This window comes from Myotis myotis, unplaced genomic scaffold, assembly GCF_014108235.1.
Source record: "Myotis myotis isolate mMyoMyo1 unplaced genomic scaffold, mMyoMyo1.p scaffold_m19_p_2, whole genome shotgun sequence".
NCBI lineage: Eukaryota > Metazoa > Chordata > Mammalia > Chiroptera > Vespertilionidae > Myotis > Myotis myotis.
The window spans coordinates 70,554,757-70,580,122 of NW_023416324.1; the positions used below are offsets into that span (position 1 = coordinate 70,554,757).

At 40.6% G+C, this 25,366-nt stretch overlaps 2 protein-coding genes and 2 non-coding genes across 7 annotated transcripts in view; 3 read left to right on the top strand and 1 right to left on the bottom strand.

Annotated features, from left to right (window-relative positions):
- Positions 1 to 6,802: 6,802 nt before the first annotated feature.
- RPL5 (ribosomal protein L5) lies at positions 6,803 to 17,892 on the top strand. Of its 2 annotated transcripts, none has more exons than XM_036352349.1 (8): positions 6,803 to 6,953; positions 7,626 to 7,695; positions 7,790 to 7,905; positions 9,637 to 9,771; positions 11,497 to 11,699; positions 12,722 to 12,899; positions 17,197 to 17,285; positions 17,723 to 17,892. In XM_036352349.1, exons 1-8 carry the CDS (start codon positions 6,951 to 6,953, stop codon positions 17,820 to 17,822), a joined length of 894 nt encoding a protein of 297 aa, XP_036208242.1. In that variant the 5' UTR covers positions 6,803 to 6,950; the 3' UTR covers positions 17,823 to 17,892. The 2 variants fall into 2 exon arrangements, with proteins under 2 accessions (XP_036208242.1, XP_036208243.1); XM_036352350.1 differs by having other exon boundaries at positions 17,200 to 17,285.
- On the top strand, positions 12,554 to 12,649 carry LOC118677924. The gene has a single exon (XR_004974630.1). It is a non-coding gene; the product is annotated as a small nucleolar RNA SNORD21 (small nucleolar RNA).
- On the top strand, positions 17,370 to 17,501 carry LOC118677934. Its single transcript, XR_004974639.1, has one exon. It is a non-coding gene; the product is annotated as a small nucleolar RNA SNORA66 (small nucleolar RNA).
- A 150-nt stretch (positions 17,893 to 18,042) lies between the features above and the next one.
- Positions 18,043 to 25,366, bottom strand: part of DIPK1A (divergent protein kinase domain 1A) — a 126,664-nt gene continuing 119,340 nt past the window's right edge. For all 3 annotated transcript variants that reach the window (XM_036352346.1, XM_036352347.1, XM_036352348.1), the window contains exons 4-5: positions 21,525 to 21,701; positions 18,043 to 20,223 (exon numbers count right to left, since the gene is read on the bottom strand). In XM_036352346.1, the coding sequence (XP_036208239.1) occupies positions 19,411 to 20,223; positions 21,525 to 21,701 (990 nt within the window). In that variant the 3' untranslated portion in view covers positions 18,043 to 19,410. The remainder of the gene's footprint in view (positions 20,224 to 21,524; positions 21,702 to 25,366) is intronic.

Sequence of the window (25,366 nt, forward strand, 5' to 3'; positions counted from 1 at the left end):
ATTATTGATTTTGAAGATAGAAATCTAGAAATGACTCGGGTAGAAGAAGGGAGAGAATTGAGAGTTTAAAGAGAGAGCGAGAGAAAGAAAGAACTCTATAAGAACTGTCTGATTCCATTAGAAAAAAATAATTAAGAATAATGGGTATACCAGAAGAAGAGAGGGAATACTACTGAACCATCAGAAAAAATGAAATACTGCCATTTGTGACAACATGAATGGATCTTGAGTATCATACTAAGTGAAATACTTAAACGGAAAAAGACAAGAACAATATGATCCACTCATATGTGGGAAATAAAACAGAAAGCAACAAAGGAAGAACAAAACAAAGAAACAAACTCATAGACACAGAGAACAGTACGGTGATTTCCAGAGGGAGGAGGATGAAGAGGATAAAGGGGGTCAAATATATAGTGATGGAAGGAGACCATACTTTGAGTGGTGAGCACACAATGCAATATACAGATGATGTCTTATAAAACTGTCCACCTGTAACATATAACCAAGTAACCATAAATAACCAATGTTACCTCAATAAATTTAATTTAAATAAGCAAATCAATAAACCTAAAACTAATTTCCATAAGCATTGTTTTCTGACCCTGTAGACCAGTGTATAGTCTGATTGAAAAGACATTTGAACAAATTGAGCAGCATACTGCTATTTTTGTTTCCTTTACATACGCCAGCATTTAAATATTGGAAGAATAACAAAACCTTCATGATATGATACTACTGTAAGAGAGAGTGAAAATAGCAATAAAAATGACAGTGATTTATGCCCTGACTGGTTTGGCTCAATGGATAGAGCGTCGGCCTGCGGACTGAAGGGTCCCAGGTTTGATTCTGGTCAAGGGCATGTACCTTGGTTGCGGGCACATCCCCAGTAGGGAGTGTGCAAGAGGCAGTTGATTGATGTTTCTCTCTCATCAGTGTTTCTAACTCTCTATCCCTCTCCCTTCCTCTCTGTAAAAAATCAATAAAATAGATTTAAAAAAATAAAAATCAAGAAACAAAGATTATTCTTTCACTGAAAGCTAATTTTTTTCCTAGATAAAAGTACAGGTTTAAAATGTTTCCAATGGATTAATATCAATAAAGGATTCCTACCATAAAGTAGTTCACCCTACATGCTACCCTTCATGAATAATCATAAACTAATGTAAAACAAAAAGCAATTGTAAAGAGAAAACATTAGAGTATCTAGGAAAGTCAGTGACTTCAATACAGAACCTGTTAATTAGGGCAATAAGCAGCTACCTCAAAATCATAATATATGATAACATCATAGAAATCTTTTAATATTTTGCTGTTAAATCACTACCAGAACTAAAAATTGCTGGTTTATCTTCTATTTATAATATGTATGTGACATATTTGATAAAACTGAGTTTATCTTCATTTCAAATAATAAAAGAAATATTTCCCATTCCAGTAGAAATCAATGTTTTATTTATTTATTTTATTTTTTAAAAAAATATATTTTATTGATTTTTTACAGAGAGGAAGGGAGAGGGATAGAGAGTTAGAAACATCAATGAGAGAGAAACATCGATCAGCCGCCTCCTGCACATCTCCCAGTGAGGATGTGCCCTCAACCCAGGTACATGCCCTTGACCGGAATCAAACCTGGGACCTTTCAGTCTGCAGGCCGACACTCTATCCACTGAGCCAAACCGGTTTCGGCTATTTATTTATTTTTCAATTTTTTTAAATTTATTTTTTAAATCCTCATCCAAGGATATTTTTCCATTGATTTTTAGGGAGAGTGGAAGAGAGAGGGAAAGACAGAAACATCAATGTGAGAGAAACACATCGATTGGTTGCCTCCTGCTTGAGCCTGACCAGGGCCCAGGCAGGGGAGGAGCCTGCAACCACAGTACGTGCCCTTGACTGAATTGAATCTGGGACCCTTTGGTCTGCAGGCCGACGCTCTATCCACTGAGCCAAACCAGCTAGAGCAGCGGTTCTCAACCAGTGGGTCGCGACCCCTTTGGGGGTCGAACGACCCTTTCACAGGGTTGCCTAAGACCATCGGAAAACACATATATAATTACATATTGTTTTTGTGATTAATCACTATGCTTTAATTATGTTCAATTTGTAACAATGAAATTGGGGTCACCACAACATGAGGAACTGTATTAAAGGGTTGCGGCATTAGAAAAGTTGAGAACCACTGAGCTAGGAAAATGTTTTATTTTTTAATTTGAAATAATTTCAAAATCACAAATTGTAAGAGCAGTACAAAGAATTTCCACATATTTTTCTCCCAGATTCCCCATTGTTAACATTTTAACACATTTGCCTTATCATTTGCTTTGTTTTTACAGATATACTAGTATATCTATATACATACAGATATATGGTATCCAAAAATATATATAGACACACTTCGAATAATAATAAAGGCAGTGGTTATTAAAATACATTTCATTTTCAAAGTCGAGCCATCAGCTGTTAAAGTGTGTATACAGTTTTTGGGAACACCCTGTATATGTAATTTTTTCCTGAGTCATTTGTTGAGACTAAGTTGCAGAAATAATGCCCATTACTCCAAAATAGTTCAGAGTGTATTTCCTAAAGAACACTCATACATAACCATAGTGTATCTATCAAGATAAAGTTAACATTGATCTATTACTATCATCTAATCCATAGACTCCATTCAGATTTCACTGATTGTCCTGAGAATGTCCTTTGTACAAAAGAAATAAAAAGCCTTCCCTTTCTTGTCCAGGGTGCATTCTAGGATCACACATTGTATACAATGTCACGTCACTTTGGTCTCTTTCGATCTGGAATATTTCTTTCGTATTTCCTTATCTATCATGATTTTGTCATTTAAAAAAAAATCTATTGATTTCAGAGAGGAAGGGAGAGGGAGAGACAGAAACATCAATGATGAGAGAGAATCATCGATTGGCTGCCTCCTGCACGCCTCCCACTGGGGATGGAGCCTGAAACCCCAACATGCGCCCTGACCAGAAATCCAACCATGACCTCCTGGGTCAATGCTTAACCACTGGGCCACACTGGCTGGACAATTTTGTCATTTTTCAAGACTACTGAACAGTTACTTTGTAGAATGTCCCTCCGTTTGAGTTTTGTTTGCAGTTTCCTCATATATCAGATTAGATATTATGTAAGTTTGGCATAAAGTGCTTCTGTGTTCTTGTCAGTATATCATATCAGGAGGAACACAAAGTTGATGACCCATTACTGGTGACTTTTCACTTTTACCACTTGAACAAAATTAGTTGGTCGAGGGTGCTGAACAAGTTTCCCCTGGCTCCTGGCGTCACCAACTGCACGGGCTGAGCTGGCCATGCTAGCCACAAACACCCAGCTGCAACCAAAGGAAATAGATCCACGTTTTAAATTTTATCGTTATAAATGTTTATAAGGTAAGAACAGGTTAAAGAGAATACAACATATTTAATTCAACAATGTGTTAGTTTGTTTCATAACTTTTAAATATTCAAATGAATGGTATGTGGGCCTTTATATGTATTCTTGCCCTAAAACAGGCAAAAGTTAGGATTTTTCCTTCCTGATGCTTTCACCTTCAGTGTTAGCCAGGCCTGACCAAGACATGTGGCACCTGTCCCAGGCTAATAACTTTTTTTTTTAATTAAATATTTATTGTTCAGATTATTACATTTGTTCCTCTTTTTTTCCCCCCCATAACTCCCCTCCTCGCAGTTCCCGCCCCACCCTCCGCCCTCACTCCCCACCCACTGTCCTCATCCATAGGTGCACGATTTTTGTCCAGTCTCTTCCCGCATCTCCCACACCCCTTTCCCCCCCAAGAATGGTCAGTCCATTCCCTTTCTATGTCCCTGATTCTATTATAATCACCAGTTCATTCTGTTCATCAGATTATTTATTCACTTGATTCTTAGATTCACTTGTTGATAGATGCATATTTGTTGTTCATAATTTGTATCTTTACCTTTTTCTTCCTCTTCCTCTTCTTAAAGGATACCTTTCAGCATTTCATATAATCCTGGTTTGGTGGTGATGAACTCCTTTAGCTTTTCCTTATCTGTGAAGCTCTTTATCTGACCTTCAGTTCTGAATGATAGCTTTGCTGGATAAAGTAATCTTGGTTGTAGGTTCTTGGTATTCATCACTTTGAATATTTCTTGCCACTCCCTCTGGCCTGCAAAGTTTCTGTTGAGAAATCAGCTGACAGTCGTATGGGTATTCCCTTGTAGGTAACTGAGTTTCTTTCTCTTGCTGTTTTTAAGATTCTCTCTTTATCTTTTGCTCTTGGCATTTTAATTATGATGTGTCTTGGTGTGGTCCTCTTTGGATTCCTTTTGTTTGGGGTTCTCTGTGCTTCCTGGACTTGTAAGTCTATTTCTTTCACCAGGTAGGGGAAGTTTTCTGTCATTATTTCTTCAAATAGGTTTTCAATATCTTGCTCTCTCTCATCTTCTGGCACCCCTATAATTCTGATGTTGGTACGATTGAAGCTGTCCCAGAGGCTCCTTACACTATCCTCGCATTTTTGGATTCTTTTTTCATTTTGCTTTTCCGGTTGGGTGTTTTTTGCTTCCTCGCATTTCAAATCATTGACTTGATTCTTGCGCTCCTCTGGTCTGCTGTCGGGAGTCTGTATAATATTCGTTATTTCAGTCCGTGTATGCTTAATTTCTAGTTGGTTCCCCAATATACGATCGAGGGTCTCATTAGTTTTCTTGTAGATCTCATTAAGTTTATCGGCGGCTTCTAAACAGTTCTTGAGAGACCTTAAAAGTGTGGTTCTGAACTCTATATCTTCCATTGACAATTTTGTCCTGTTTCTTTGTCTCCGCATTTTGTTATGCTTCCTTGGTGCACCCCCTAGTGGTCTTTGTGCGCAGTCTTATAGTTAAATCTTTATTGTTGTAGCTAATTCCAGGGAGGGTTTGACCTCCAGGCCAAGTGGCTATGAGAATCAGCTGTGTCAGCAGTGAGAGAACTTCTGTCCTCTAGGGAGGTGCTAACCTAGCCTTTGCCTGAGGCTATCCGGCAAATGCCTCAGTGCAGGGCTTGGGCGGGGCGGGTCGCACAGGATCAACAGGGTGGGCCGGAGCAAGCAGTTATGGCGGCCCTCAGTCCTGTCCCCAGGGGCTCTGCCTCTCTGAGTCCCAGCACCCGCTGCAAAGCTCGGAGAGAAAGCTGCACTCGCTCTGACCGAAGCCAGACAGTCCCGCTTCTCCCGTTTGAGTCTGGGTCCCCAAAGACTCGCCCGGATCTGGAGCTCAGAGTCTGCGACTCCCTCCCGATTGAAAACGCCAACCATGCCCTCCGCCGCCAGCCCGCTCCGCGCACTCCGCACCTCAGAATTTGACTTCAGCACTGCGCCTCCTCTGAGTGTCCGTATGCGTTTCTCTTTCCTCCTAGTTGTAGGACTTCCACTCAGCCAGCGCTCCTGTGGTTCTGGGTGATGTCTGTTCCGTTTTTTAGTTTCACTTTTGAAGTAGTTGTTCAAGGCAGCAAACTCCAGCGTTAACCTATGCTGCCATCTTGGTTCTCTCCTGTCCCAGGCTAATAACTTGATGAACCGCCAAAATAAAGCTCTTTAAGTATTTTCTATAAATGCAAATTGTATGCCTCTTTCTTCACACTTCCAAAAGCCCGCCAACGAAGAGTGAACCACACTTGCCTGCGAGTTGCACTTTAACATTTCTCCTTGACAGCTCTGTTGACATTGGCCAGAGCGGGTTCAATGCACATTTTTCTGGTTATATGAGGAGTTCAAGTTGAAACCAAAGTAATTGGCATCATAATTCTGATTTATTCTAGTGGCAGTTCTTGTTTGGCAGCTCTTTCTCCCAGCTTTGCCAGTGAGCAGTTTACACACTGATTCTTTCCTGCTAGATTAACATCTTGCATTCCCATCTCCCAAGAGCAGGCTTAGCCCATGGAGGATGGGCATAGAGTTAAAATTCATTCTTAAGATGTCATTATTTTAAAGTTTGACTCAGTAGAGGCGGCAGACATTCATAGACCTGCATTTTAACCAGTATCCAAATAATTCCCATGCCGTAGCCCAAAGACCACCTCTGGAAGACTGTTAGGTGAGGGAATACATTCTACTGAGGTGCTTTTTTGGGTGTTTGTTTGGTTGGTTCTCCTCAATCTCCATGTGGAGAACTGGAAAATGACTTACTACAATTAATTTTAAAAGAATAAATTTAAGAAAAAGACAAAGAAAAAAGTTAGTCTGACTAGATCACAAGGATGGAGGGAGGGACAAGGATGAGGTGGCCAGGGGTCAGGGAAGGCGATAGAGGTGAAGAGGCAGGAAGGAGAGAGCAGCAGTTCTCTTACCATGTTACTGAATGTCATTCAGCACCGTGCTAGGTGCTGGAGATTTAAAGGTGAACTCGGCGGCAGGGCCCCATCCTCTAGATGTTTACCAATCTAGGGCGGGGTGAACCGGTACGAAGGTGCCGTAGGAAAAGCGGGGCTCCTAACCCAGGCTTGGAGCGCTAAGGCAAGTCTATGTTCTGGGCCGGGGTGAGTGGTAGTCCAAGAGGTAGAGTCCTTCCTGGGGGCGGGGGGTAGTGGGGGTCGGGGGTGGGGGGCAAAAGGGCCCAGAGAAAATTCCTTCCATTTAATTGTTAAACCTTTTTTCCTGCTTACAATGGTAATCATGTTTGTTATGAAACAACTTCCCTGGACAGAATCCTTCGTTACCGCTTACCGTCCATTCCAGCCGGGAGCATTAAGGATTTGTTGCCACGCGGCGAAGGCCGTATGGTCCTCCCACCAGCAGGAGGCAGCACGCCGCACGCCCGACGGCAAGAGGATCCCTCTTCTCCACGTCGCTTGCGTGATCGCCGGCGCTACATACTGCGCCTGCGCACGGGCCGCAGCCTTTTTCTCCACCGGAGTTAGGCTAGGCCTGCAGGTCTGTGGCGAGCCGCGGCCGTGGGTCTCTCTTCCGCAGGATGGTGAGTGGGTATCCAGATCTCGGGATTACAGATGGATGGGGGCTCCCTCATCTTGCCCTAAAGCCAGCCTAGGGTTGGTCTCGCGCGGCGCAGGGGTCGGATGGCATTAGATTGCACCACGGTGCTGGTCGGGCCGCCGCTCCCAGCGTGGCCTTTAATGGCTGCCGCCCAAGCTTGGGAAGGGGGTGGACGCAGAGAAGGAGCTGAGGAGGTGGGGGTCGAGGAGTGTAGTGGACAGGCTGCGGGGAGACTGCCGGCTCGTCCGAGGGGGCCCCGCGGGCGGCGGGCAGGGGAGCTCGCCCCAGGCGGTCTCGGACTCTCCGGGGGATGCCGCGTGCCGCCGGGCTGCCGCCGCTCGGCTGCTCGGCCCCGGCCCCGGCCCCGCTCCCGGCTGCTCCGTGGGCTCCCGGCTGCTCCGTGGGCTCCCGGCAGCGGGGCGGGTGGTGGAGAAGCCGTGTCGCCCGTCGGTTTGGAGGCGGCGCTCAGCAGGCTTGACAGATGGGAGGTGGGCGAGGGGGTTCCTGAGCCCGGGTGGGTGGAGGGAGGCTGGACTCCACGGAAGGGGCAGTTGTCCAGGTTCCCTTTTGAAATCCACACGTTACTTTGTTACAGCTCAGATGTCACAAGTAGCATAAGCCGAAACCTGTAATAAATGGTTCTTCTTTCTTGAAGGGGTTTGTGAAAGTTGTCAAGAATAAGGCCTACTTCAAGCGATACCAAGTGAAATTCAGAAGACGGCGAGGTACGGCCCGGTGTTCGTGTTCACAACCTTAAGGGAACCTGTTCTGCAGTGGAGTAGACTTTCTTAAAAAAATTTTTTTTTCTATCTTCTTCAGAGGGTAAAACCGATTACTATGCCCGGAAACGCTTGGTCATCCAGGATAAAAATAAGTACAACACACCGAAGTACCGGATGATCGTCCGCGTCACCAACCGAGACATCATCTGTCAGGTAAGGCGCCCCGGGGACCCCGGGACGGGGACCCCCCTCCCGACTCCCCGCCGGGGAGCTGTGCCCGGGGACAGCACGCACGTGTGCATGAAGGTCCCTCAGGTTCGAGCCCGCGCCCCACAGACAGGGAGGGAGTTCTTTTCCTTTTCGTGGGTCTTCAATTGGAGCCTGGGGAGTTGGTGCTTGAAAATGGGGAGTTGGTGCTTGAAAAAAGCCGGGCTAGAGAGCAGCCACGTTTGGCAGTCCTGACCCAGATGAATCCCATTGTGTGTTTTTTTATTAAAAACATTTTTTTTTCTTTATTGATTAAGGTGTTACATAGGTGTCTTTATGGGGAAAAGAGGATTAGAGGGATTTCTGTTACTATTGCCATTTGCGGGGGCGTGGAGGGGGGCGGGCGGTGGAAGGCTACATTTGAAACCAGATAGAACAGTGATGATGGCGAACCTATTTAAATGCCATTTAACAAAGAAAAATCAACCAAAAAAACTCATTTTTAAAAAAATACATTTTATTGATTTTTTGCAGAGAGGATGGGAGAGGGATAGAGAGTTAGAAACATCGATGAGAGAGAAACATCCATCAGCTGCCTCCTGCACACTCCTACTGGGGATGTGCCCGCAACCAAGGTACGTGCCCTTGACCGGAATCAAACCTGGGACCATTAAGTCCCCCAGGCCGATGCTCTGTCCACTGAGCCAAACCGGTTAGGGCCAAAAAAACTCATTTTTTGGTTGATTTTTCTTCGTTAAATGGCATTTAAATGTATAAAATAATTACCAAAATATAAATCTTTGTTTTACTATGGTTGCAAATATCAAAAAATTTCTACATGTGACACGGCACCAGAGTTAAGTTAGGGTTTTTCAAAATGCTGACACGCCGAGCTCAAAAGGTTCGCCATCACTGAGATAGAAGGTTCGGGCCCATTCCAGCCCCAGTGGAGTGATAGGCTTTGTCGTGGACCACGTCCTCGCTGTTACTGTGTGGCCGTACGTGCCACGTACCCGCTGCTCTTTGGAGAGGGAGGTTGTTGGGAAGGTTAAATTATGCTTTAAGATTGTCCTTATTCCTGCTTCTTGTTGGAATGGGTTTTTAACTGTTATATGTGAAGCTGTCTTCCACATAAAAGACCCCCAGAAAATGGCAGCGTGCTCCTAGAAGATAATTTGCTGGAATTTTATGACAAGGGGAAAAAAAATTTTTTTTTGAGATATTTGGGGCCTTTGCAGGAGGCAGGCACACCTGTTTTCTGGGCACGCTCATTTGTGGTTGTGAAGGCAGTGTGTCCCTCCATACCCAAGGACATAACTTAACACTAGGTGTCTGGATCATTATTGGACTTAAAATGTGCTTAGTTCAAAAGATGTTTGAAATTGGGAATTCCTTTGACTTTTCAAAGTGCCTCTAATTCACCAGCTAACCTAAGTCTTTTCAGTACTTAGAAGTAAGGAACTAGAGTATAATTTATTCCAAAGGCAATTCAGTATTCAATGCCCGTGTGGTAATTTTAGCTTTATATATATTGTGACATTAGTCAAACATATTTAGACTCAAATTTACCTGCTATAGTTGACCAAGACATAACTACTTGAAGGTAACTGGGTTTAACAAAGATTTTAAGTGATGCAGAACTGTGTCCAGGTTTTTTTCTTCAAGTTCTTTGAATACAAAGGCATTTAGGACAAATAGTAAAAAGCAGATGACTAACCTGGTTTTTCTCTTCTATAGATCGCTTATGCCCGTATAGAAGGAGATATGATAGTTTGTGCAGCTTATGCTCATGAACTCCCCAAGTATGGTGTGAAGGTTGGCCTGACAAATTATGCTGCAGCATATTGTACTGGCCTGCTGCTGGCCCGCAGGGTATGTACAGGATTACTTTATAATTAACGTATCTTGAAATTAACTCATCGCTTGGAGTTGTCTGAAAGAGATGTTTACACATGGATAAGATACCCTCAGCTGTTGGGTCAAGAGAGTGCCTGGTGTTACCCTTTTATAAATACAAGCTTTGAGACAGCAGTGCATTTCCTAATAATTTGGGGGAACAGTTTTCTTGGTTTCTGCCCTGTTTGTTGGGCATATCTAAACCAATAGAATTTCCTGCAGTCTCTTGTCTGATGTAAAGCCAGTGGTAGCTAGCAGCCACATGTGGTTGTTGAGCACTTGAAATGCTTCTAGTGCTACTGATGAACTGAATTTTTAGCTTAAATTTGAATAGCCACTTGTGGTTCCTTAGTGGCTACCTTATTGGACAGATCTACTCAGAAATACCCTTCTGACCATAAGTGTACATTAAAAAATGCAGTCTACTCCAGACCTTCAGAATTTGTTTTAATAGGATGTCCAAGTGATTTATATGCATGTTAAATTTTGAGAAGCAATGTTTTAAACTTGGGAGGCGGTGTTAGTGTGTGTGTGGCGGGGGCGGGGGGAGGTTTTGTTTTAATCATCTTTGCCTTTGGTTGGCAGCATTTCTTATAATTTGCAGAAAAGATGAAAATGTGACTTTGCCTTATTTTTTCTCAGTTGCTGACCTTGTTTTGCAGTGGAATTGTTAAGCATGCATCATTGTTGGGGATCCACATCTTCATTGGTCATAACATGTTTGAGTGGGGGTGGGTAACATTGTCTTTATATATGAGAGCAACTTGGTGCAAAGGCACTGCTTTTTAGGCGATATGTACTAACAGAGGAGTGGTGCATATTAACATAATGTATCAGAGACAGCCGCAGAAGATGTCTTCAACCCAGGATCCTATTCCTCAAAACTATGTGATAACATTGAATATTTGGTTGTTGAATTATAGCCAAATATGACTGAAGCAATGTGATTACCTCCCTTAAGTAAATTTATTTTACTTATTTAAAATATATTTCTAGTGATTTCAGAGAGAAAGGGGGAGAGAAGATAGAAACACCAATGATGAGAGAATCAATCCTTGATTGGCTGCCTCTTGCACGCCCTGCGCTGGGGTTTGAGCCGCAACCCAGGCATGTTCCCTGACCAGGAATCAAACCATGACCACCTACCTGGTTCATAAGTCAATGCTCAACCACTGAGCCATGCTGGCTGGGCCTCCCTTGAGTTAATTTTTAAAAATCAAAGTTATGTATATCCTAATTGCTGCATAAATCAAATACGGATATGTAGCAGATTAAGAAGCTATTGAATAAAGTTAACAAATTGAATGAAGTTTTATAGCATTTAAAAATTTATATTTAAAAGTAGATTGGGATTAGGACAGTGATGGCGAACCTATGACACGCGTGTCAGAGGTCACATGCGAACTCATTTTTTTGGTTGATTTTTCTTCGTTAAATGGCATTTAAATATATAAAATAAATATCAAAAATATAAGTCTTTGTTTTGCTATGGTTGCAAAGATCAAAAAATTTCTGTATGTGACACGGCACCAGAGTTAAGTTAGGATTTTCAAAATGCTGACATGCTGAGCTCAAAAGGTTCACCATCACTGGATTAGGAGATAAATAAGAAACATTTTTTTGTCAGAGGTCATTAAAGTTGTGATGTGAGATAATGTTAGAGTTGTTGGAGTATATTCAGACTGGCTTCTTTGTTAATAGCTTCTCAATAGGTTTGGCATGGACAAGATCTATGAAGGCCAGGTGGAGGTGACTGGAGATGAATACAATGTGGAAAGCATTGATGGTCAACCTGGTGCCTTCACCTGCTACTTGGATGCAGGGCTTGCCAGAACTACTACTGGAAATAAAGTTTTTGGGGCCCTGAAGGGAGCTGTGGATGGAGGCCTATCTATCCCTCACAGGTAATGTAGTATCCAAGGCCTCATTGCCTGGACTCCAGTACTTGCTGTTTCTAATTAGTTGGACTGTGGAGATTATTGGGTTAAAGTAATAGTAGCTCTCATTGTGTGCCCGCTACATGCTAGGCACGGTGCAAAGGGAACCTGGCAGGACAGGAAGCAATTAGAACTCATTTTACAAGTGAAGAGACGCAAATGATTTGTTCAAGGTTATAGAACCAGTAAGTGGAAGGGCTGGGGTTGAAACCACTACCTTTTATGTGTGATTTAGTTTTGGTTAGAAATGAGCAGCTTGGTTTCACCACCACTCCCTCTTCCCCTCCAATGCATTGTCTGTTTTTGAGAATGGCTTTACTGAATTACGGAAAAAAGTAGACTAGAAAAGGTTTGAGAGAAAGGCTTATAACAGATTTCTAAACTTTAAATTGGAAACAAAGCTGTTCTCAGAAGCTAAGTAGGTGGTTTTAATTTGGTTATTTAGTTCGAATTAATGATTGTTGTTATTGCTGAGTAGCTATATATTAAAGTTACTACGAATATTTTAGTGATTGTTGATTTAACCAAATTTTTAGATGTTTTTAAGCCTGGCACTTAATCTTACAATGTGGGGGGAGGGTTTTTTGATTCTTTTTGAGTATCTGCAGTTACGTTAGAGGGCACCTATGTGACTTTGAATGAATCACTCCCATGTACCCTGAGGCACCACTGAGAAATTCTAGTATTTGGGGGAGGAGTTTTGAAACCCTTTTTTATGATAATGAGAACTAACTTTATGGTGGTGAAATGCCTTGGTTCAGTTAGTGGTTTTTAAAGGGACTTGTGCTGTGATTTTCTAACCTGAAATTCAGAAATTAGCTGCTGAATGATGATATCCCACTAACTGAGCAATCAGTAGTTGGTCCTTTGGTTGCATATGATGCAATTAATTGTTTCAAGACGGGACTGATGGCAGCTACTAAAATGAATTCCTGCTAGTGAACTGATTTCAATCAACATATACTAAAATGTGAAAAACTTTATTTTAGTACCAAACGATTCCCTGGTTATGATTCAGAAAGCAAGGAATTCAATGCAGAAGCACATCGAAAGCACATCATGGGTCAGAACGTTGCAGATTATATGCGTTATCTAATGGAAGAAGATGAAGATGCTTACAAGAAACAGTTCTCTCAGTATATAAAGAACAACGTAACTCCAGACATGGTAAAAATTTTAACTAAAGATGAATGTTTGGTTCATTTATGGAACCAGGTTTACTACTTGTTTTTTGTGGGTACATTATAATTATATAGTTTTATTTTAGGTTAACAGTTAAGGCTTGAATATGGGCATGTTCATAGGTACAGACAGAATTATATAAGCTGTCCTTGTATTGGGATGTTGAACACAGGGTAGGTTAAAAGGATAAGATAGTATAATGAGCTAGACTGGTCAATGTTTTTAGGAATCTGAGATGCTGAAGGATGGCAGGTTTTAAGTATCCAAATCTAAAGCCTTTTATGCATTTGGCTGTTTTGTATTTATAGGTTTCTGCCTACTCTGGTAGGAGGTGCTAATTTACTAAACTTCATTCATTTTGAGACAATGGGGAAAAAAGATTCTTTCTTCATAGCAAACAAGTGCTATGTTTTGGACATTCTGAATGTGTCAGGCATACACACAGAAAGGGAGATGTACAGATTTTTATTATTATTGATTTCAGAGAGAGAAACATCGATGAGAATCATTGATTGGTTGCCTCTTGCACACCCCCTACTGGGGATCGAGCCTGCAACTGGGGCATATGCCCTTGACTGGAATCGAACCCGTGATCCTTCAATCCGCAGGCTGAAGCTCTATCCACTGAACCAAACTGGCTAGGGCGAGATGTACAGATTTTTTTTTTTTAAATATATTTCATTGCTTTTTTACAGAGAGGAAGGGAGGGAGATAGAGAGTTAGAAACATCGATGAGAGAGAAACATCGATCAGCTGCCTCCTGCACACCTCCTACTGGGGATGTGCCCACAACCAAGGAACATGCCCTTGACCGGCATTGAACCTGGGACCTTTCAGTCTGCAGGCCGATGCTCTATCCACTGAGCCAAACCGATTAGGGCGAGATGTACAGATTTTTAACATTAGTTCTGCGTGATGCTTAAGTAAAGGAATGGTGTTTGCAAAAGTGAGTTTAATGTTGGAAAATTAAAGTTGTGTCTCCAGGACTATCTCTATTAATGCATTGGAGTAATTTATGATAGCGCCAGTTTTGAAATTACAGTGAAAGCATAGAACACACAAATCAAACTAGGCCCTGGCTGGCATGGCTAATGGTTAAGACCGTCAGCTGGCTCACGGGTTCAATTCCAGTTCAAGGGCATGTGTCCGGGTTGCAGGTTCATCCCCAGCCCTGGTCAGGGTGTGTGCGGGAGCCAGCTAATGGATGTGCCTCTCAAATTGATGTTTCTTCCCCTTCCTCCCTCTCTCCCTCCCACTCTCTAAAAATCAAGGGGAAACGTATCCTCAGGTGAGAACCAAAAAAAAAAAGAAATGCTTAAGTACTATAAAACAATCACAAATACAGAATCTATACTAATAAAAGGACAATATGCTAATTAGACCGGGTTGACGAGGACATCTTCTGGTAGTCTGGTCCTCCTTCCGGACAAAGCCACGGTGGTAGGGGCAGAGGCAGGTGCGATCAGGCTGGCAGGTGAGGGGTTAGGGGCAATCATGCAGGCAGGCAGGTGAGCAGTTAGGAGCCAGGGGTCCTGAATTGGGAGAGGGATGTCCGACTGCCAGTTAATCCCCCAAGAGGTCCTGGATTGGAGAGGATGCACGCCAGGCTGAGGAACACACCTCTCCCCCTGTACCCCCTCCCCTGCACGGATTTTGTGCACCAGGCCTCTAGTTATATAAAAATAGATGGGTTACATTAAGTAATTGGTTAGATTTTTTTTTTCTGTTAGTATGTATTTTTGGTATAGCTTTGGCTATTAAATTATTTTTAAAAGAGTTTTATTGGGAAAAGATTATTTATGTGCTTTGTACAAATGTAGGGCTGGATAAGCACATAGGTTGAGTTTGTTTAATATGTTTTTATTAATTTCAGAGAGGGAGGGAGGGAGAGAAACATCAATGATGAGAGAGAATCGTTGATTGGCTGCTTCCTACACGCCCCCTACTGAGGATGGAGCCTGAAACCTGGGCATGTGCCCTTGACCAGAATTGAACCCAGGACCCTTCAGTCCGCAGGCTGACGCTCTATCCACTGTGCCAAACCAGCTAGAGCTAGGTTGAGTTTTTGAACTAGGAAAAAGATAGTTTTATATTAGCTATGTAGGTGCATGTATTTATACATGAGTATATTCCTTTATTTACTGATACCATCATTGTTCACTTTTTTTAAAATATATTTTACTGATTTTTTACAGAGAGGAAGGGAGAGGGATAGAGAGTTAGAAACATCGATGAGAGAGAAACATCGATCAACTGCCTCCTGCACACCTCCCAGTGGGGACATGCCCACAACCAAGGTACATGCCCTTGACCGGAATCGAACCCGGGACCCTTCATTCCCCAGGCTGACGCTCCATCCACTGAGCTAAACCGGTCAGGGCCTTGTTCACTTCTTGACGTAATTCTACTTGACCTACAATTTTTAAAAAATATTTTTTTATGATTTTGTAGAGGAAGAGAGATGGAAACATCAGTGATGAGAGTGAATCAGTGATTAGCTGCCTCCTGCACACCCCCTAATGGGGATCAAGCCTACAACCCAAGCATGTGCCCTTGACCCAAATCTAATTCTGGACCCTTCAGTCTGCAGGTCAATGCTCTTACCAACTGAGCCAAACCAGCTAGGGCAACCTGCAAAATTTTTCCCCTAAACCATTTCTTGCTCTGGTCATGTTACAAATGGCTTAATCAAGACTTTTCAAACAATCTGTGTTTTCAGATGTCTGTTTCCCAATGTTTTCTATGTCGATTTCATGCTTTAGCCAGAACTACTCTTTGGCTAATAGACTTTCCAACTAGCTCATTAATTTTATCTATGGAGGCATCTTTCCTATGAGTGCATACTGAAGTCCTATGCAGACACCTGGCATGTCTCCAACAAGAAGTGGTCTTTACCTAAACTCAATGGAGTTGTCTACAAAAATGGTTGTATTTCTTGCTTGTCTGATCTTTTGAAAAGAATAAACTGGGTTGCTTAGTTGTTTTTTTTTACGACGAAGTCATCAAATGGGTTAGTTAAATTACAGTGTAGAGCTGTAATAAGTAGACTGCTAAAAAGAGAGAAATTAACTTTCAAAAGGGATTTAGGTGGTTTGAGGTCTCATGTAGTGATAAGTTTTGCATTGGTTTCCACAAATGCATGTAGTAATCATGTTCTCTCCACACTGAATAATTTTAGAGACCTGGATTGATTACCTGATTCATTTTTTAGGGGGCTGGAATTTTTATTATATTTTGATAATGAGTACTCAAGGTATTTTACAGCTGCTCTTTCATGAGTGATTTTGCACAGAATCAAGTCATTTACAGTTGACTCTTAAACTTTTTTGGTGTACAAGATGGTGCTCCAACCAACCGAGCCACCTAGTCAGGTCCCCATAAACTCTTAAAAATTTTGTTTTGGTGTTCATCCTCACTAAATGAAAGAATTTAGGTCAGACAGTATTTTAAGAGTCTCATGCTCTACCGACTGAGCTAGCCGGGCACCCGTGGTCAGACAGTATTTTAAATGAGCATAAAATGTGTTTGTACAGAAATCATTTTGCTCTAAACTTTGATTGACTTAAAAAATATACCTGAAGTCCTCAGAAAGGCATGCAAATTTTTCTTCAAGAAAAAGTTGAGCCGGGCCTGCATTGCACAGTGGTTGAGCTTTGACTATGAACCATTTACTCTTCAATTCCTGGTCAAGGCACATGCCCGGGTTTCAGGCTCAATCTCCAATGTGGGGCGTGCGGGATGCAGCTGATCAATGATTCTCATCATTGTTTCTATCTCTTCTCTCAGAAATCAGTAAAAATGTATTAAAACATTGAGTTTTGCCTTAGCTGGCTTGGCTCAGTGGATAGAGCGTCGGCCTGCGGACTGAAGGGGTCCCAGGTTTGATTCAGGCCAGGGGCACATGCTTGGGTTGCGGGCTCGATTCCCAGTGGGGGGCATGCAGGAGGCAGCCAATCAGTGATTCTCATCATTGATGTTTCTGACTCTCTCTCCTCCCTTCCTCTCTGAAATCAATAAAAATATATATTTTTTTAAAAAGTTGAGTTTTGTGGATAATGTCAACTCATTACCTATGGCAAAAAAATTGGGAATTTCTTAGGAAAAGAAATTTAGAGATTACATTTAGAAATTTAAGCAGATACCGACACTGACCTAGTTTAGTGCCCTTTGAAAATCTGTCTTAGAAAGACAAAATAGAGCGAGTAATAGATTACAGTATGTTGCATTATTGTTTAGGGCATATGAAATGAAACCAAGTACTGTTTGCTTTGCTTTGTTTCAGATGGAGGAGATGTATAAGAAAGCTCATGCCGCTATACGAGAGAATCCAGTCTATGAGAAGAAGCCTAAGAAGGAAGTTAAAAAGAAGAGGTATGTATCTTACTGTTTTCAAGAGAGAGAGGTTGGGAGTGGTTCCAAACTTGCCTTGTTTCATCTTAACTCAGACTGAGTAAAGTGCAAACTCGATCACTAACTCTGCATGATGTTGCAGAAGTGAAGGGAACCAGGTTTGCTAAAGTAATTGTGGTGATAGAAAGTATTAGCCTCAGAAGCTACTGAGGTGGTTCATTCTATCCTAGTACAGTGTAACTGCCAGTTGCTGCTAATAATGATTCTAAACATTGTACTAGTGTGTTTGATTTTTGGTACTGTGTGGTAATAGGACAGTATCACAGAAGTTGGGGGTTGGGGAAATTAGCCTAAAACAATAAGTGCATTTATTGGAAATCTTATTACAAATAAAACAGCTCTGTCCTCTTTAGCTGTATTTTTAAAAATAACATTTCTGCCTCTTCTTTGTTTTATAGGTGGAACCGTCCCAAAATGTCTCTTGCCCAGAAGAAAGATCGGGTAGCTCAGAAGAAAGCAAGCTTCCTCAGAGCTCAGGAACGGGCTGCTGAGAGCTAATAAACCAAATCATAATTTTCTATGAAGATTTTCCAGAAGAGAGACAATAAACTTATTAGGCAAACAGCTATTTCTGTGTTGAGCTCTTGTTAATGAAACTGTAGGAAATACCCTGAAACTGGCAGTATATTTCCTCAAGAAACAAGTATAGTTTTTTCCAGAAAAAGATATCTTGTGTATTGACTCAAAGTTCACACCTGCTGCTTGGGCTTCTGTTCTCAAGTCTGACAAGCAACATACCAGCCTTCCACTAGGAAATACTTCTTCTTTCATTTATTGTAACCAGATGATTAGTAGGAAGAAAGGTACCTTCAAAGTATGTGATTTTAAATTAAGCAAAACGTGCTAATCTGTGGATTTAATTTTTGAAAGGAAGCTGTCCAATGAAGGTCACATAGCTAAGATTCTTTAATCAGATGAAATCTTTGAGCAGAAAATACTGGGTCTTTTCTCTAGAAGGGTTTAATTTTGTGGAGATGCTGAAAGGTACATGGTCAGATCTGAATAAACATGAAAGAGGAGCAAATCTTTGTATATATAGTTTACATGAGAAAATATTTGATGAATAAATTTACGTGCCTCTAAAATATAGCCCTTTGGTCAACAGAAAATACTGTTTGAAAATGTCAAATTAAAAAGTTCTGATTTCAGGGTCCGCTTAATGACTTCATGACAAATTCAAGGTAAATGGATCTGGATAGGGTCTGTGGCCTTAAGTTGGCTGGCTGATACCAGGATGGACCATTTGAAACTAAGGTGGAAAGCTCAAACGTTTTCATGGCAATTACATGTTGCCAAGTAAAACACTCGAAGGTCTAAGAGCCTCTGAAGCCCTGGCTGGTTTCGCTCAGTGGATAGAGCATCGGCCTGTGGAGATGTTGCGTCCCAGGTTTGATTGTGGTCAAGGGCATGCACGTAGGTTGCAGGCTTCAGGCCCTGGTCGGGGTGCGTGCAGGAGGCAACCAATTGTGTTTCTCACACATTGAAGTTTGTCTTCCACTTGCCCTAAAGATATCCTTGGGTGCGAAAAAAAAAAGAGGCTCCGAAGCCGCATAAAGTATGATGTCTGAGTTAAAATGGGTTTAAGTCTATAATACAACAAAGCATACTACTAACATCTATTTATAAATCAGTAATTTTAATTTGCTTTGCAGTCTTCATTTCTGTTAATGTGCAAACTTTACCATGCTAAGACATTAGTAAATTTATGTATAAATTTCAAACAGCAGCTTCAATGCAAACAATGTTTCCAGCAGTGGTATTTTGGCTAACAAATCTACAAAATAATATCACTGTTGATGTCTGGAATGAGGCTTCACAGCATTATTTTAAAGTCAGTCAAATAGTTACACAGTGAATGTACTGGGGATGGTACCAGGGCTTCTGAAAGCAGGAATTACATTTTGGGGGACCTATTGATCCTATACCTCCTGTCATTCAGCAACAGACATGTATTTTAAGACGATGGCTTCTTAGGAACGGGAAATGAGTTTTGTACCGGCAGGGATTTCAGTCAAGCCATTTTTTTAGAGTGCTCCAACTTTTCTAAGTGGTAAGTTTCCCACAGTGGTTACACTGTCCAAATGAACTACGAGTCATTTGTGTAGGAAATTTTCTTCCACAGTAATGTTTTTAGGTTATTTAGTATCAAAGAATGTTCCATTTCCATTTGATTTGCTGTGACTTTGAGGGCAATACAAGAATAAAGTTGCTTTTCTAATTCTTCACGAATTTCACTTGGAGCACCACGCAATAGGTAGTCTTTGAGTAACTGACAGGCTTTTGCCAAGTTTGGTTGTATCACTTCTGAAGTACACTTCATTGTACTCTGATCACAGCTAGTTCGACAATCCGTGCCATAGACACAGTCCAAATCAGACTCACAGTGACGATCCTTTATAAGTTCTTTCAGGTTTGTCTCTGGCACAATTTTTCTCATGTCTACCATTTTCAAATCATACTTATCATTATATCCTAGGTTTTTGGCACTAGTGTCACACATGAGGAAGTTTCCGTAGGGGCCATGGAAAACATCTTCCACAAACTCCAGCAGTCCTATGGCTATTTTAGCCTTTCTGGGCCATGATGGTGTGAACAACTGATCCATGCTTCTTCTGAACCCAGAGGGAATAAAAAGTTCAATGACCCATGGAAGGCTTATTCCATAAAGAGAGGTATATTCAACACTTTCCATTACATAGAGATCACCACAGAATCCCATTAATTTGGGGGTATGTTCCTTATCTTGAAGTATCACCATGAGAAGAAATTCATTTAATTGAAGAAGTGCCCATGCTGACTTCGCTTCTCCCAAGGAAACTTGGCCGTCTTTGTCTCCATCAGCCACCGTCAAGATGAGATTAACCAGTTCAGAGAGGTTTCCCTGGTCACCCAATTTTGCCTATAAAGATAAGATGTTAGCAAATGGAAAAATACTTCCTTTATGGGGATTATTATCATGCTAAGTAATAATTTTGCTACTGAATCCCCATAAGGAACTTAAAACAGAATCCAAATATTTATGATGCTAAGTGAGAACTATATTTTATGTGAATGCAATAAAACTTGGCTTAAGTCTATTAAGAAATGGCCACCCTAGGTTCCATAACCCTCTTATACTCTGCATAAATACAGTTAACGAGGACACTAAGTAATTATTCTGTCTTATTCATAGATTTACTTGCAAAATTGCAGTGTAATGTGCTCATCTTACCTAATAACAGACAAACATGTAAACCGACTGTCCCTCTGCTATGCTCACCAGCCAATCAGGAGAGTATGCAAATTAACCCAACAAAGATGGCGGTTAATTTGCATATGTAGACACTGAAGACTCCAGCCGGAGCGAAGGCCTGGATCCCCGGTGCCAGAGGAAAACCGGTGCCAGCAGCCAGGGGAAGGGAAGGCCTATTGTACGAATCTCTTTGTGCAACGTGCCTCTAGTATCCAATTATAAGAAGGGTCAACTGAAAATTATTTTTTGTAGTTATCACATTAATGTAATTATTTTAAGTTACATTATTCTAATAATGAAGGTAAAAATGTATTCCCCTGCTTGGGATAAAATAATTTGAAAATGTAAGCTCTCCAGAGAAAAAGATTATAAGAGCAATAAAAAAAAGATTCTTTGCCCTGGCCGGTTTGGCTCAGTGGATGGAGCATTGGCCTGCGGACTGAAGAGTCCCAGGTTTGATTCCGGTCAGGGGCATGTGCCTTGGTGGTGGGCACGTCCCCAGCAGGAGGCAGCTGATTGATGTTTCTCTCTCATCGATGTTTCTGGCTCTCTATTCCTCTCCCTTCCTCTCTATAAAAAAATCAATTAAAAAAAAGATTCTTTCCCAAAGTGTAATTGTTTTCATCTTTTAATACTTCTAATTAATCTCTGTATGAGGATTTCTTTAAAATTTAAAAAAATAATTTGCAAAGCAGGTTGTACTGATTTTATTTCACCTTTTCAAAATGTATCAGCTACAATGTCAAACTACAGAACTCCCCTCTCATATCTGGACATTTTTAGCTTATAATATTAAAGTAAATATCTTCCACACATTTTTTCTTTTCTTTGAATTATTTCTCTCAAGATAAGAGTCTTGATACAGGTCAAAGAATAGCAACATTCTTGTGGTTTAGAATGAGGTGCTGGCAATTCTTTCAGGAGAGTGTAGTGATTCATACTAGCAACATGTGAATAGATATACTTACTTTAAAGAGACTGTAGACCATTTCTTTGAATTTCTGTACAGTAGTTCCCCTAGTTGGTTTATCAAATAACACTACTTCTTTTCTTGGTTCCAATTCAGTTCCAAAATCAAGATGAAGTGCTTGTTCCATTTGACATTTCACAACCCCTGGTAGATTATCCCAAATCCCTAAATACATCTATGTGAAAAAGAATGGCAAGTTATGCTTTAGGCTAAATAGGAAATTACCACTATATTTTTAGTGTCCTCCTCCTCCTCTAAAAACACACACATACAAACACTGAGACTGTGACTTTCTTTTTAAATTGCAAATTAGAAATCATACTCTGAATATTTTTCCTCTTAATTTTTTTAAATTACAAAAGTAATGTATGCCTACATATATATTTTCCAACCATGATCAATTTTATTTTTCCACTTTTTATTATGGTAAAATTATAAAAACAATATTTTCCATCTTAACCATTTTTAGTTTACAATTCAGTGGTATACATTAATGAAGTTGTGCTACCATCACCACCATCCTTTTTAGAACTCTTTTCTTTTTGTAAAATGGAAACTCTATACCGTTAAACAATAATTCTTCCTTACCTCTTTCCTCCCAGGCCCTGGCATCACCTTTCTACTTTCTGTCTTTATGATTTTTGACTACTGTCTCATATAAATGGAATCACACAGAATTTGTTTTTTTGTGACTGGCTTACTTCACTTAGCATTATGTGCATATTGTAGCATGTGTCCGGATTTCCTTCCTTTTTAAAGTTGAATAATGTTCTATTATTAATATATCATATTTTGCATTTCCATTCATCTGCCAATGAGCATTTGGGTTGCTTCCATGTTTTAGCTATTGTGAATCATGTTGACATGAACATGGATGTGAAATATCGCTAAAATAACCCCTGCTCTTAATCCTTCTAGGTATATACCCAGAAGTGGAATTGCTGGATCATAGGTCAATCTATTTTTATATTTTTGAGGAACTGCCATACTGTTTTAGGCAGTGGCTTGTACCATTTTACATTCCCACCAACAGTGCACAAAGGTTCAAATTTGCTGTTGTTTATAGTAGCCATCCTAATTGGTATGAAGCAGTATCTCATTGTGGTTTTAATTTGTATTTCCCTAATGATCAGTAATGCTGTGCATCTTTTCATGTATTTATTGGCCATTTTTATGTCTTTTTTTTTTTTTTTAAATATCTATCCAAGTTCTTTGCCCATTTTTTAATCGAGTTGTTTGGGTTTTTTGTTGTTGCGTTTTAGGAGTTCTCTATAGATTCTGGACATTAATCCCTTATCAGGTATATGATTTGTAAATTTTCTCTAATTTTGTGGGTTGCCTTTTTACTCTACTGATATTGTCTTTTGATACACAAAATATAAAAATTTTCATGAAGCCCAATTTGTCTATTTTTACTTTTGTTGCCTGTTCCTTTTGGTGTCATACCCAAGAAATCATTGCCAATCCAATGTCATAAAGTTTTTACCCTATGTTTTAATCTAAAAGTTTTATAGTTTTAGATCTTACATTTATATCTCTGATCCATTTTGACTTTAATTTTGCATATGATATTAGCTAAGGATCCAACTTCATTCTTTTGCAGGTAGATATTTAGTTTTCCCAGCACCATTTGTTGAAAAGATAGTCCTTTCCATATTGAATGGTCTTAGTACCCCTGTCAAAAATCATCCTGCTATAAATGTGAGGGCTTTTTCTGAGTTCTCTATTCTATTCCATTGATTTATATGTCAGTCATTATTCCAGTACCACTGTTTGGATTACTGTAGCTTTATAGAAAAATTTGAAATAACAAGTATGAGTCCTCCAGCTTTGTACTTCTTTTTCAAGATTGCTTTGTCTATTAAGGGTTCCTTGAGATGCCATATTAATTTTAGGAGGGGGTTTTCTATTTCTGAAAAAATTGTCATTGGGCCCTGGCCAGCGTGATTCAGTGTTAGAGATCATGGGTTTGATTCCAGGTCAAGGGCATGTACCTGGGTTGCAGATTTGATCCCTGGCCCTGGTAAGGGTGCCTGTAGGAAGCAACCAATTGATGTGTCTCTCTCACATCAATGTTTCTCTCTTTCTCTCTCCTCCCACTCTCTCTAAAAATCAATGGAAATATATATCCTTGGGTGAGTATTAACAAAAACAAAGTCATTGGGACTTTCATAGGGATTGCATTGACTTTGTAGAGCCCTTTGGGTAATATTAACAAGTTAACAATATTTAGTGTTCCAACCCATGTACATGGGATGTGTTCCATTTATTTATGTCTTTGATTTATTTCAGAAGTTTTCATTGTACAAGTCTTTCACTTCCTTGGTTAAATTAATTACTAAGTATTCTTTTGGATGCTATTGTAAATAGAATGGTTTTCTTAATTTTATTTTTGCTTTGGCCATTGTTGGTGTATAGAAATGCAATTGACATTTGTGTGTTGAATTTGTTTCATGCTATTTTGCTGAACTCACTTATTAGTGCTAACAATTTTTGTGTGTGGAATCTTTAGTCTGTGTGTTTTCTTTTTTTGCCTTTTAATATATTTTTTTATTGATTAAGATATTACATATGTGTCCTTATCCCCATGTTACCCCCTACTCCCCCCACCACCCCGCTCATGCCCTCATCCCCCCGTTGTCCGTGTCCATTGGTTAGGCCTATATGCTTGCATATAAGTCCTTTGGTTGATCTTTCCCCCTTACCCCCACCCTCCCCTACCTTCCCTCCAAGGCCCGACAGTCCAATCAATGCCTCCCCGTCTCTGGATCAGTCCTTGTTCATCAGTTTATGTTGTTATTCCACAAATGAGTGAGATCATGTGGTATTTATCCTTCTCTGACTGGCTTATTTCACTTAGCATAATGCTCTCCAGTTCCATCCATGCTGTGGCAAATGGTAAGAGTTCCTTTTTCTTCTTCCTCTTCTTAAAGAATACCTTTCAGCATTTCATATAATGCTGGTTTGGTGGTGATGAATTCCTTTAGCTTTTTCTTATCTGTGAAGCTCTTTATCTGACCTTCTATTCTGAATGATAGCTTTGCTGGATAAAGTAATCTTGGTTGTAGGTTCTTGGCATTCATCACTTTGAATATTTCTTGCCACTCTCTTCTGGCCTGCATGGTTTCTGTTGAGAAATCAGCTGACAGTCGTATGGGTACTCCCTTGTAGGTAACTGACTTTTTTTCTCTTGCTGCTTTTAAGATTCTCTCTTTGTCTTTTGCTCTTGGCATTTTAATTATGATGTGTCTTGGTGTGGTCCTCTTTGGATTCCTTTTGTTTGGGGTTCTCTGCTCTTCCTGGACTTGTAAGTCTATTTCTTTCACCAGGTGGGGGAAGTTTTCTGTCATTATTTCTTCAAATTAGGTTTTCAACATCTTGCCCTCTCTCTTCTTCTGGCACCCCTATAATTCTGATGTTGGTACGCTTGAAGTTGTCCCAGAGGCTCCTTACACTATCTTCATATTTTTGGATTCTTTTTTCTTTTTGCTTCTTCGGTTGGGTATTTTTTGTTTCTTCGTATTTCAAATCTTTGACTTGATTCTTGGGATCCTCTTATCTGCTGTTGGATCTCTGTACATTATTCTTTATTTCAGTCAGTGTATGCTTAATTTCTAGTTGGTCTTTTTTCATATCCTCCAGGGTCTCACTAAATTTATCGGCGGTTTCCATAAAATTCTTGAAAAACCTTATAAACGTGGTTTTGAACTCTATATCCAGTCGTTTGCTTTCCTCCATTTCTGCCATTTGTGACCTGTTTCTTTGTCTCCTCATTTTTTATGCTTCCCTGTGTTGGTAGAGTGGTTTTGTGTGCTAGGTGTCCTGTAGGGCCCAGTGGCT

Coding starts and splice junctions, on each gene's coding strand:
- RPL5 (XM_036352349.1), top strand. Junction 7,696..7,789: donor GAAATTCAGAAGACGGCGAG/GTACGGCCCGGT, acceptor TATCTTCTTCAG/AGGGTAAAACCGATTACTAT. Junction 9,772..11,496: donor GCCTGCTGCTGGCCCGCAGG/GTATGTACAGGA, acceptor CTTTGTTAATAG/CTTCTCAATAGGTTTGGCAT.